We start from the raw sequence: 12,948 nt of genomic DNA, 5'->3' as shown, positions 1-12,948 counted from the left end.
ACCAGTCTTAACTTAACCAATGCCCTTCATTGCCCACCTCCCTGGCCCCAGCCCAGGCCCAAGTACCAGGAGAGTCATTGCTGATGACCTCAGGGCTACACTGTTCCAGGGACAGGCGATAATAGAGGGTGCAGTTGCCGTCATTCAGAAGCACCAGCATCCTGGACTGCTTGCTTTTCACCAGCATGTTCCCAAAGTCAAGCTCCTTTTCCTTTGCCTGAGGGCCAGAGTTAGCCAGCCCAGGTGCAGGCTCCCCCAGGCCCACTGTCCTGGCCTCAGAGAATCCCCAAGGAAGGCAGTCCAGGGTATGGGCCGGGGAGGCCAGAGGATCCCATCCCCTGCCCTCTTGGAGATGGGCACCCTGGGCCTTCTCTCTCATCTATGCCCTGGCCCCGCATGTCCCACCCCCAACCTCCACTAGGGTCCTCCCACTCACAGAGAGGCTGCTGGTGATGCCCAGGCCCACCAGCCGGAGTACGTAGTGGGTGGTAGCAGGAGGCTTGACTTTTGGGGGTAGGCCAGCTTCCCAGACCCACATCCCCACTCGGAACAGGTACTTGGTCTCCTCCAGAGGACTGAAGGTCCACGTCAGTGTCTGGAGTCACAGAGATTATCTCTGATGGGGGTTTCCAGCAACCCCCTGCCCAGGCTCCTGGATGTGTGAAGTCCTATTGCAAGATTGTCAAGCTATGATAATCCTTTCTGAGTGTTTACCCTGTACCAGGCACTTCACACACATTGCATATTATGTTATTTCCCTAAGCCCCTCAATCTTTTATCCCCACAAAGTAAATGTTATTATTTTAGTGCCTCGTTTTCTGATGAGAAGGTGGAGACTCAGAGTAGTGGGGTAATTTGCCCAAGATCACACAGCTGTTTGAAGGCACTTGGTGGGAGCTGGGGTGTGAACTCCTGAGGCTGGGTGTGTGGTCTCTCACCTCCCTGATTACTGCCCCTGGGTTCTTACAGACACTGTGTGTTGGTGGTCCTTGGCCCAAGTTTGGCCTCCCCAAGCAGTGTATAAGGCCGTACACCAGGAATGGAGCCTAGCTAGTCTGGATGCCAGCCGATGCCCCCAACTCCAGACTACCACTGGGATCTCTGAGAGTCACTTCCTTGCTCCTTGATGACAGTCACCCATTTGGCCCTAAATCCAGCTGCTCCAAAGCACCTTCCAGCGATCTCACAGCTTTGGGTACCATAGATGGAGAGTAGACTCACCCCTGGGCACTGGCGTCAGAAACCCTGCTTCAAGTCCCAGCTCTGCACCTCCTAATTTATAATCTTAGTAACTGACTTTTCCTTCTCTAAGTCTCAATTCTTCCTTGTAGAATGGGGTAACAGTGACAATCATGCCGACCCCTTAAGATTGGGTTGGTGACTACGGGATGGCACAGAGGAAGCCTGGCCCCTGATAGGCATGAGTAAGAGAAGATGGTGAAGGTGAGGGTGACAGGCACTCTCCCCTCCGGCCCTCGGCACTGGGGAAGGGCACTCACAAGGCTCTCATTGGGCTGGATAAGCCCCCTGGAGGGCTGGACGGCCAGCACCTTCTGGTACTGCTGGGAGACCCTCCACTCAAATTCCAGAGGAAGACGTGAGGGGTTATGAAAGGTGAAGAGACTGGTGGAGGAACAGCTGACCCAGGTGGGCTTGAAGAAGATGCTTTTGTCGGTGTCCAGCTTCAGCTGCAGCGGCTCCTCCCGGCTCTGCATGCTCACCTCCTGCGGCCAGAGGGGGGAAGGCAGTGCTCTGTCCTCACTCCACGGCCCTGCATTCCTCTAAATGTCCAGGAAGCCATAGGTGGGGCAGCATTTGCCCCTTGAAGAGGACAGCAAAAGGTCCTCTGCCATCTTGGGTATGGGGAGCTTCCATCCAAGTCAGAGTAGGTAGTGACCAACCAGGAAGATGGTTCTTAAAAAGGACTCAGGAACTGAGCGGGGATATACAGACCATTTCATGGGCCAGATCTGGGTCCTCCACGCCAGATACTTTCCCTGGCCTGGCCCCAACACTCTTTACCACCTGCAGATTCCTCTGCACCCCTTTTCTTGTCCTAGCCCCATGAGGTAGACAGGCAGGGCCCTGAGGGGTGGGAGAACTGTTCAGATGTGGTCAAAGGGTCCTTTCCCTGCTGTGCCACTTCCTGGAAGAGGAGCTGCCCCTTGGCTACTTTAGGGGAGTTCTAGAGGCCAACCCCAGAATGTGGCTTTGAAAAGGGAAGCCCCAGGCTAGGGCCCACCCTCAAGGACCCAGTCCTTTATCCCCACCTCCTACCTTGAGATACTGGGGGCACAAATTGAACTGCAAGTAGAAAATGTGCTGTTTCCAATAATTGCCCTTGGGGTAGGTACAGGTGAGGAGGATCTGGTGGGCTCCAGGGGCCACAAGGCCTGAGCTGGGCCGTAGAGAGATGTCTGAGCTGCTTTGGGGGGCCAAGTTGAAGGTCAGCAGCATGGAGCCTTTGTTGGTCAGGAGCAGGCTGCGGTAGGCGGGTTCACTAGGGGACACTGCCGGAAATAGCTAGGGTGCGAGAGAAGAGGGACCAGTCCTCAGATCTATGTAAGTGCCACATGTCCCCATGGGCACATACTCTCAGGGACTCTATGTGGGCTTGGGAGGGGCCATCTGCAAGGAGATCCAAGACACCTCCATGCTTCCCAGTCAGTGCCCTGGGATCAGGGAATGGGGGGACACAGCCTGGCACCAAAAATGCTTCTGCCCTCCAGAGACCTCCAGACAGGGAGTGCAGTGGCCACAGGAACTGGCCCTGGGAAACTTGGGCCTCCCTGGCCCCATGCCCAAGGTTAATTAGAATTTCTTTCATTTTAGGGTGCTCTCAAATCATCCTTTGGAGAACCCACTTTCAGAGACGCTGACCCCAAAGGTCTGAGGTAAGCAGCACCTTTTAAACGATTCTCATGTGGGTGGCTGAGGGAACCCCACTTTGAGAAAGTGAAAGCTCCAGCAATCCCAGCTTCCGAACATTCCCTAAGCATCTAGGGTGTGGCCAGAACCAGGCTAAGAGCCGAGCAGGCTACAGAACAGAAGGCCTGAAATCACTGACCGGGTGCCCCCCACCAGCTGGAGAACAAGTGCATGTGCATGAGGGAGCAGGTGGGTGTCTCAGGCCCGCTGGACTTCAGCGCAGGCCACAAACCACTGGGAGGAACTGGCCAGGGGAAAGGAACAGGGGCTCAGCGAGGGGACACCATGCCGTCAGAGGGCTTCAGGAAGGGGCACCCTTGGGCTGAATCTCAGGGGGTGGAACAGGTTTGGGATTGGAGCAGAGGACAGACGTTGGCTGGTAGGAGGGAGCAGGATTGTCCCCGAACACGTTGTCCCAAAGCAGCAGCACCTTTCCAGCAATCTGAGGCTGGAGGGCTGCAAAATGATGAAAAGACAGTTGATGGCAATGCAAGCTGGGAAGAGGCATCCAGGAGAAACCAGAATTGGAACGGGGCTGTCTGGCATCAGGGTGCGTACTTTTAAGCCCTATGTCATCCTGCTGCTCAGGTCAGACAGTGCCTCCAAGGGCCCTTCAGAGAAGCCTGGAAACTACAACACCCTGAGGAAGCAGTTAGGTCAAGGGGCGGGCTCTGCAGCCCCACCTCAGGCCGGGCATCCCCAAGGGCAGGGGCCCAGAGCAGGGCGGTCATGACCCTAGCGGGTGCTCAGGAAACACACACAAATGAAGGTGCTGGAGTTTTGCACCTGAGTGTGAGAAGCTCAGGGAATAGTTCAGATGGAGCAGAGAGGAGCCAGACTTCCCAGCGCCTGTACTGTGGCCCAGAAGAGAGTCCTCAACTGGCCCAGGGCTCCAAGCACCGGTGGTGAGGAGTTTGGGATGGCCAGTGGGGTTGTTTCTGAGGTCAGCAGAGCAGGGAGAGGGATCTGCCGGCCAAGGCAGAAGCCAGCCTCCCTGTCCCACCTCCCGCTGCTGCTGGGGCCACGCTCACCTTGGGGGCATCCAGGGAATACTGGGGGATGTGGTGCTCCACGGCAGCACCATAGCTGTGGCCTCGCACCCGGAGAGTCAGGCACCAGGACGGGCACACGGTGCAGTCCTCCTCAATATTATTGTAGCACTGCAGGACCTACATGGGAGCCAGACCCATGGACAAGCTCAGAGTCCTGAATCTGACCCTGTAGGGCACCCAAGCTTGTCCCCCTGTACTGCAGAAGTTCTACACGGGATGCAGAAGGGAGGAGCTCCCTGGGAAGAGAGGGCTGAGAGCGGTGAGAACGGCCTCCCGCTGTGTGCCAGGCCTGCTCTGAGCGCTCAGCAAACATGCTCTTTAATCCTCACAGCAGTGCCGGCCCAGGCTTGGGCTGGGATGTGAAAACAGCATTTATCCTGCAGGAATTTGCCTAGAGAAGAGCTGGCCAATAGAAATATAATTTGAGCCACAAATGCAAGCCACAACCATAATTTTAAATGTTCTAGTAGCCACGTTAACAAAGTGAAACATGTGGAATTAATTTCAATAATGTGCTTTATTTAACCTAAAAGATCCAGAATCTTATCATTTCAACATGTAATTAATATAAAAGTGATGTGGGAGATATTTTACATTCTTTCTATGCTAAGTGTTCAAAATCCAGTGTGTCTTACAGGACATCTCGGTTTGGACTAGCCACATTTCAAGGGCTCAGTAGCCACCTGTGGCTGGTGGTTGCCCTATCGGGCAGCACAGGGCTAGAGCCTATAGCCTGATGGGCCCAAGCATTGACAAAGCCTGGTGTCCACAGCCTTAATCCTACAAACCTCCACATTCTCCTGCTGCCAAGATATTGGAACAGAGGTAACTAAAGACTTGGCTTTGGAGAGCCTTCTTAAAAGTTCAGGTATAACACCAAATTTATAGACTATGAGACTAGGGCTCAGGGGTTTTAGGAGACTTGCCTAAGGTCACACAGCTGGTAAGCGACTCTGATCTTGATGGCACCCCTATTCTTCTCTCAGCCCCTGGGCTGCTGGGGAAGAAGAGCAGTGTGGCAGAGCTAATGAGGAAGGGACAGGGCAGAACCAGTCTGAGATCAGGGGGGAGCAAAGTGTGCCTAGGACCAAAAGGCTGGGCTGGGGACAGCCTGCACTCCAAGTTCCCTGGCCAAGGGAAGTTGTACTGGAGGCCACTCCACACACATACTGAATTACCTGGAGCCTCTGACACTGCCCCTCAGGCCCTGGCTCCTTCCCATGGCTCTTTCAGAGGGACCGCTTCCTACTCCCAGGACTAAAGAGAAGCCAGGAGCCCCCCTAGCTAGAAGCCCCAGGGAGCTAATCTCTGTGCACCAAATTTTCCCCAAAGACTTGACCCCAGATGAGTTCTCCCACTGCAGGGAGCAGGAGGCCACATATGATGAGACATCATCAGGTGGACCAAGAAGTCCCTTGGCCAAGGCAGGCCAGGAGCCTGAGAGAAGACAAACCGGTAAGGATCATGGCCTGGCGGAGGAGAAGAGCCTGGCACAGAGAGGGTGGATCCGACTGCATGCCTGTCACCCCTCTGTCTGCCACCAGCCATTCAGGCTCCAGGGCAGGTAACCTGCCTTCCCAGCCTGCCTGCACTCACCTTATAGACAGCGAAGGCTTCAAGCTCCACGGCATAGAGGCAGCTGGGGTAAGGCGGCTGGAAGTTCAGGCGCAGGGCCATCGACTTGAGTGGGGGCACGTCGCAGGTGTCTGGGGTCACCCAGAAGGGGCAGTCAGACCTGTGTGTCCAGACCACAGTGATCTTGCCCTTGGTGTGGTTCATCAGGCACAGGGGGACAGGGTTGGGGACCACGGGCCTGGAACAGGCACCAAAATCCACCTCTACAGGCTCTATACTGACAGGTGGGGGGAAGATTGCCATGTCGTTGGAGCCATCAAAAAAGTACTCAGTCATGGGGGGGATGAGAGGGTACTGCAGGGCTGGCACGTCCTCCAGGTCCTGTGTGGGGAGAGACAGGTGAGCAAGGACCAAATGCCATCCTCCCGCCACTGCCCCTCTCCTGTGTGCTTCTTTCTGGGAAAGGCTACAAGAGCTCCACACAGGCCACCCCCAGCTACTAATGGTGCCCACAGGGCCCCCAGGAACTGCTACAGAGCAGGGCACGAACCCGGGGAGGGCGGCCTGCCCCAGGGGGCCCAGAGGAGCTCTGCCAACCTCAGTGGGAATCATGAGGGCTCCGTTCTTATCCTGCTCCAGCTTCTTCTCTCTCAGCATGATGCCCAGGACGTCCGGGGGGTACAGTGTCAGGCCCCGTACCAGGTGCGTGCGATACCAAGCAAGATGCTGAGGTCTCAGGATGGCCGGCTTGATTTTGTCTGAATGGCAGGTCCCAATCAGGTCCAGGAACAGCGGGTCCTGTGACATTTGCCATGTTAAGGTGGGTTTCAGCCCGCCCCTTGCTACCTTGGCCAGGCACCAGCTAGTAGACACAGTGCATGTGACCCTGCCCAGGCCATGGGCTGGGGGCCTCACTTCAAGGCTCTCTTTCCTGTACGTGCTGCATGGGGTGAGGTCCAGTCCTCCCTCTTCCCGGCCCGTTAGCAGCAGCAGCAGAAAGTCTCCGCCTGGCAGGCAGGCTAAGACCGGCACACACACCTGGCTCTCAGTGGGCCCTCACGTGCCCCTGGCCATGCTCTAGCTCCAAATGCTAGGGGATGATCCAGGCAGACAGCCCTAGATAGTCCCCGAACACAGGGGAGTGACCTCCAAGCATTATATTCATCACTGGGCCTCAGATTGGCGCCTAGGACCTCCCCAGAGCTGGCCTCCTCCCCAACCACTCACCTGGTGGTGGATGAGACAGGCCACCCGCCGAAAGTAGATGATGGGGTGAGTGGGCTGGAAGGCACAGTGCAGGGTCATGCGGGCCTTGCCCACCAGGGTCCCAAAGGTAGGTCTGATGCTGAAGACGCTCTCCTGGCAGTCGATGGCAAACTGGAAGTGCGCTGTGCAGTCTGACTTGTTCTCAATCCAGAGGGACTTCTCCGAGTGCTCCCCGAGGTTGACCCAGCTGAAGTTGACACAGTAGTGCTGCAGGGACACACCAGGACCTGGGCAAAGGAGATGGGGTTCTTGTGAGTAGGCTCTGCCACCTGGCTGGGGCCGGGGTATCCACTTCCCCGAGGGTGTCTCAGAAAGGGTCCCACTGATGGGAGGGGCCGCTGTTTAGAGACAGAAGGCTGGGTTGGAAAGGCCTGGAGCCCCTGCAGCCTGAGCAGACCTCCAGGTCCCAAGGCGGGAGGGAGCATTTTCTCCAGGTGTCTGCGATGATTCCCCCGCTGAGCCACCAGGAGGCAGCAGACACCCAAGCTGAAGGGCAATGAGGCGTCAGGCCCTTAGGAACAGGTGGGGAGTATTTCCCTGTCCTAGGCGTGGGCTGCTCCTGTCCCCAGGGGCAGTGCAGTGTCCTGCAGTTGCCAGTACCTCTACAGAAACCAACGAGTTTGAGCAGGGTTTGGGAGGCACAGCCAGAGGGCACAATGGACAAGTAGTCTGTAGTTCTGATGTCCAAAGTTTCTGGGCAGAAGAACACTGACACGCATTTCTTCTCTCCTGGGGGCACGATGCCATGCGTTGTGGGGCATGAGAAGGCCAGGTCTTTAGCCTGCATGTCTGGGGCCACTTCGATCCTGAAAGGAGCACTCACCTGTGATGGGGCAGGAGGGGGCAGGTCAAAGGGTGGAGCAGACTGTCATCACCGAGGTGCCCAGCTGAGGGGCTGAGGCAGCTGGCATCCAGCCTGTGCCTCACTTTTCAGCTCTGAGCATGGGGTAAAGCCGTGTCCACCAGCAGGAAGGATGAGTTCAAGCCATGTGCCCTGCACTGGGACCATAGGGGGGCTGGGGAGAGCATTATTTCTTTCCCTAAAGGTACCATAAATATTAGCTGTGGTCCTGGAGTCAGGACAATCTTAGTGCTCCTCTGGGGGCACTAACCCACAGCTGAGAAGAGAGGGGGATGCCTGTGGTGCTGATGCATGTGGTTATCAACAGACAGGAGTTACACGAAGCTTAGGGCCAAAGAGATGGGAAGCGGGGCACTTTGGTTTTAGGAGCACCCCAGCCCTGTGGTCCCTGAGTCCTGCCCCGGCTCACACACAGGATGCATACTCTCACATACACAGGACGGGTTATATAGCTTGATCTGCCTCTTGGCGGTGCAGCCCACAGCAACAGAGCCAAAGTGTAACACTTTCTGGACGCCCTCGACATCCTGGTCCTCTGGTCGTTTCTGCTGTATGCTCACCAGCAGCTGGGCACATTTGGCTGGGGCAGAGAGGGGATTCTTGGGGAGAAATCCACAGAGCCACTTTGGCCCCAGCTGAACAGCCCCTAGAAGAATGCAGGTGTCCCCAGGGAAAAATCGAACTGCAACTCAAAGGAAGGCAAAGAAAAGGTAAAACTTGCAGAGTTGGGGGAGGGCAGGAGGCTGGTAGAGGTCTTGGGGGGGCCAGGAGGGTGATGGGTGAGGGGCACACTGAGGCTTTGAGGCCCAGGAAGTGCAGCAAGAGGCTCTGGGGATGGGTGGTAAGTGGGGCCTCACCTGCAGCCTGCAGCTGGATGCTGCTCCTCTGCCTGCTGCCCTCCCCATACAAGCACGTAGCCTGAACTTGGTAGACGGTAGCCATAAGGGGCTGAACAGTCACCTGGATCTGGCAGGCCTCGCCTGGCTCCAGCAGCCTCTTTGTGGGCAGAATCTGGAATGGGCTGGGGACCTCCCAGTTGAAGAAGGTGGGCAGGTCCCTGGAAGGGGTGCAGGTCAGAGCCACAGGGCTTGTTCTGACCACTGCCCCTGCTTTAGAAGGGCAGAGACACTGGGCAGCCCTGTTACTCCCCCCACCCCCTTCCCCCACCTGACATAAACCCTCCTTACAGTTCTCACTGCCCACTTCTGAGCCTCAGGCACTCCCTCACCCCACATTGTCCAAGCAGAACCAGGCCTCAGCCATGTCTCCCACGGCACACATGGGCAACTGCAGGGATGGTGGGCAGGCCAGACTGTAGCAAGGCAGGGTGGCCCTCAGGTCCACACAGAACATCCCCTCTGCTTTCTCAAACCACAGCTGGTCCACGTAGTCCTTCTGCACCACAGGATGTTGGGGGCAGAAGGGAAGAGGCAATTGCTGAGCAGTGGTACCCAGATGGCACCTAGGGACCACACCTTGGTCATCCCCCCAACACAGCCACTGAGGGTAGGCTGGGCTGTGACTCTCCCTGTCAGTCTCCACGGAAGCACTGGTTACTTGTGTTCCAACACTGTCTTGGTCTCAGAGATATGGGGCCTCTTTTGTGAGGAACAAAGGATTTGGGGGGACATCTTGAGAGCAGAAGAGGCCAAGGGATCTAGGGCTCTCTGAGGGCCAATAGGAAAGTATCACAGCCTTTAGTGTCCAGCATCCAAATGGGATTCTCCTCTAATGACTTTAGGGTCTGAGCTTCTCTAGGGCTTTCTAAGATGGAGTTTTTGCTGCAGTTGGTGAGACGTGTGTGGTCGGGGAACTCCTCACTGCTCTGCCCTGCCTCCTGTTCCAAGGTCATTGTGTCTGTGTCCTGCTCTGCCTTCTGTTTGCAGTGGAAAACCTCACCTCCTCCAGGGGCCGGAAGATGATGGGAAGCGTGAAGGTTATGCCCGGGCTCAGGAAGATGGGCTGAGGGATGACTGTGAAGAAGAACTTGGTCTTGGGGGGCCTGCAGGAGACAGCCAGGGAGCCAGCATTCAGGGCTTAGAAAACCAGGAGGTGCAGAAAGTTTAGGGAAGACCCTGGAAAGCTGAGGGGGCTTGATTCCTTGGGACCATGGAGGGGAAAATACAGGGATCTGTCGCAGGACTTGGCTCCCTCATCTTACTACTTTTCCTGCAGGCCTTCACTCCAGGATGTCAGAACACTGAACCAAAAGATACAAGACTGAGGAAGCAGCACTTGTACCTTGAGGCACGTGGAGGGTCACTGAGGATTGGGATGGGGAAGGTTGCCCTGATTTAACCAAGTCTCTGAGCACTTAGCTGGGGGGAACCAAAGCTGAAAATGGAGGTGCTGGGATGCCTTTCCAAGCAGACATATCAGCAGATCTATAGAGCTCTGGGGTGGGTCAAAACTGTAGATACTGCAGACCTCAGCACTAGTAATAAGAAGGTGATATTGCCAACAACTCTATACCAATAAATATTAGAGTTTAGATGAAACAAACATTCCTAGGAAAGTATACCTTGCCAAAACTGATTCAAGAATTATACAACAAATTTTATGGCCATTCTACCTAAAATCATCAAAGAAATTGAGTAGTTGAAACTCTTCCCACAAAGGAAATGTTAGGCTGATGGCTTCACAGCAAGTCCCACCAAGTATTTGATAAAGAATAATTCTAGCCTTCTCTTCCCAGTAATATAAAATGAGGATACACTCCCCAGCGTATTCTGTGATCCCGCCAGTGTTGTACCAAACCTGACAGAGGCAGGAGAAGAATGGAAAGTCACAGGCCAATCTCACTCATAAAAACATTAGCCAAAAGGATTTCTCAATCTATAGAAAGAATATTTAATCATGACAATGTTGGGCTTATTCTAGGGATTCGTGGTTGGTTTAACATAGACAATCAACATAATCTATCATATTAACAAATTAAGAGAGAAAAAAAATCAAAGTAAAATATTAGATCAACTTCAACATATGTTTATAAGAAAACTCTCAGCAATGTAGGAATAGCACAGAACTTTCCTAGCCTAATAAAGTCTGAAAAAAAAACTACAGGAAACACACAAATTAATGGTGAAATATTGACATCTTTAACTTGAGATCATGAGCAAAACAAGGATGCCCTCTATAACCACTTCTGTTCAACCCTTTTCTAGTCAATCAGCACAGTAAGGAAAGACAAAGAAACAAAAGGTATAAGGATTGGAAAGGAAGAAAGAAAATTGCCATTTCCTTACACAATATGAATGTGTAACAGGGAAAAAAATAATTAGCAAATAAATTATTAGAATTTATGAGAGGAGTTACCAACGCTTCCGGACACAAGGTTTTGGATATATTTTTAAAGTTACTTTCTGAAAAAATCAACAAGCAGAAAATGAAACAACTTTAAAAGATATTATATACAACATCATCAAAGCTATAAAATACTTAGTAATAAATTGATGTAAAGATGTGTAAGACATCCATGGAGAACATTTTACATTTGATTGAGAGACATGAAAGAAAACCTAAGTAAATAGAAAGATACATCATGTTGATGAAAGACCCAACTTGTAATGATGTCAGTTCTCCCCAAAGTGATTTTTAAGCTCAATAAAATTCCAATCAAAATCTCAAAAAGTTTTTTATGTGTATGTGTGATAATCTTGTTTGAAGATTTATATGAAAATTTAAAGGGCCACAAATAGCCAGGACAATCTTGGATAAGAGTGAAGTTGTAGGACTTATATTACTAAATATCAAGATTTACTATGAGATCTAATAATTAATTCAGGATGATGTTGGCCCAGGAAGAGACATGTAGATCAAGGGATCAAAAAAGAGTTCAGAAATGGCCCCATACATATATAAGCAATTGCTACACATCAGTGATGGAGATTATCAGGGAAAGTATGAACTTTTCAATAAGTGGTGTTGGGACACCTGGAGATTTGGTTGAAGAAAAAAGCGTCATCAGATCCCTACTTAAAACCATTCACAAAAATCAATTCCATACAGATAAAAGACAGATATGAAAGGAAAACATAAAGTCTTTCGAAGATACTAGAGGAGAATATCTTCATGGCCTGATAGGGGAAGAGAAGGACTTCTTAAACAAGACACAGAAAAAGTATCAACCATAAAAGAAAAAGGTTGATAGATTTGATTTCTTTGAAATCAAAAACTTCTATTCTTCAAAAGACACGATAAAGAGAGGACAGGACAAGTCACAAGGTGGGAGAAGATATTCACAACACGTAACTGACAAAAGATTAGTATCCACGATAAGAACTTCTACACAAAGACAACCTGATAGAAAAATGGGTACAGACTTGAACAGGAATTTCACAAATAAAATGGTTAATAACAGTGCACCCCTATGTTTATCACAGCATTACTTACAATAGCCAAGAAATGGAAGCAACCTAAGTGTCCATCAGTAGATGAATGGATAAAGAAGATGTGGTACATATACACAATGGAATATTATTCAGCCATTAGAAGAAAACAAATCATACCATTTGCAAAAACATGGATGGAGCTAGAGGGTATTATGCTCAGTGAAATAAGCCAGGCAGAGAAAGATCAAGTACCAAATGATTTCGCTCATCTGTGGCGTATAACAACAAAGCAAAACTGAAGGAACAAAACAGCAGCAGAATCACAGAACCCAAGAATGGGCTGACAGTTACCAAAGGGAAAGGGACTGGGGAGGGTGGCAGGGGGGAGGGATAAGGGAATTAAAGGGCATTATGATTAGCAAACACAATGTAGTTGGGGGGCACAGGGAAGGCAGTATAGCACAGAGAAGACAAGTAGTGACTCTGTAGCATCTTACTATGCTGATAGACAGTGACTGTAATGGGGTATGTGGTGGGGACATGATAATGCGAGAAATCTAGTAACCACAATGTTGCCCATGTGATTATATATTAATGATTCCATAATAAAAAAATAAAATAAAAAAGAAAACACACGAAAAGAAAAGAAATGGTCAATAACAGGAAAACATTCAACTGTATTAATAAGCAGGGGAAATGCAAATTAAAACAACAAATTACCATTATAGGCAAAAATTTTAAATCACAATAGAGTTGTTGGTAAAGACATAGAGGAATGGGAATTCATATGACTAGAGTGGGGATATAAATGGATACAAGTAGTTTGGAAAATACTTGGGCTTAATCTATAAAAAGCAAACATGTACATGTTCTAAGTTACAGCAATTCCACTCCTATATATCTAGCCTAGAAAAACTCTTGTACTTATGCAACC

General features: G+C 51.5%; 1 protein-coding gene across 2 annotated transcripts in view; it reads right to left on the bottom strand.

Annotated features, from left to right (window-relative positions):
* Positions 1-12,948, bottom strand: part of CFAP65 (cilia and flagella associated protein 65) — a 33,410-nt gene that overhangs the window by 15,394 nt on the left and 5,068 nt on the right. Inside the window, exons 5-17 of one of the 2 annotated variants that reach the window (XM_036915097.2) lie at positions 9,583-9,685; positions 8,912-9,078; positions 8,541-8,740; positions 8,118-8,263; positions 7,422-7,644; positions 6,783-7,048; positions 6,153-6,353; positions 5,577-5,936; positions 3,960-4,097; positions 2,278-2,523; positions 1,500-1,724; positions 437-595; positions 67-217 (exon numbers count right to left, since the gene is read on the bottom strand). In XM_036915097.2, coding sequence (XP_036770992.2) covers positions 67-217; positions 437-595; positions 1,500-1,724; positions 2,278-2,523; positions 3,960-4,097; positions 5,577-5,936; positions 6,153-6,353; positions 6,783-7,048; positions 7,422-7,644; positions 8,118-8,263; positions 8,541-8,740; positions 8,912-9,078; positions 9,583-9,685 — 2,585 coding nt within the window. Of the gene's footprint in view, positions 1-66; positions 218-436; positions 669-1,499; positions 1,725-2,277; positions 2,524-3,959; positions 4,098-5,576; positions 5,937-6,152; positions 6,354-6,782; positions 7,049-7,421; positions 7,645-8,117; positions 8,264-8,540; positions 8,741-8,911; positions 9,079-9,582; positions 9,686-12,948 lie in introns of those variants that run through there. The other variant, XM_036915139.2, reaches the window with a different exon arrangement.

The sequence above is a fragment of the Manis pentadactyla genome, chromosome 6 (genome assembly GCF_030020395.1).
Source record: "Manis pentadactyla isolate mManPen7 chromosome 6, mManPen7.hap1, whole genome shotgun sequence".
NCBI classification, from domain to species: domain Eukaryota; kingdom Metazoa; phylum Chordata; class Mammalia; order Pholidota; family Manidae; genus Manis; species Manis pentadactyla.
This window is presented reverse-complemented; position numbering and strand designations above follow the sequence as displayed.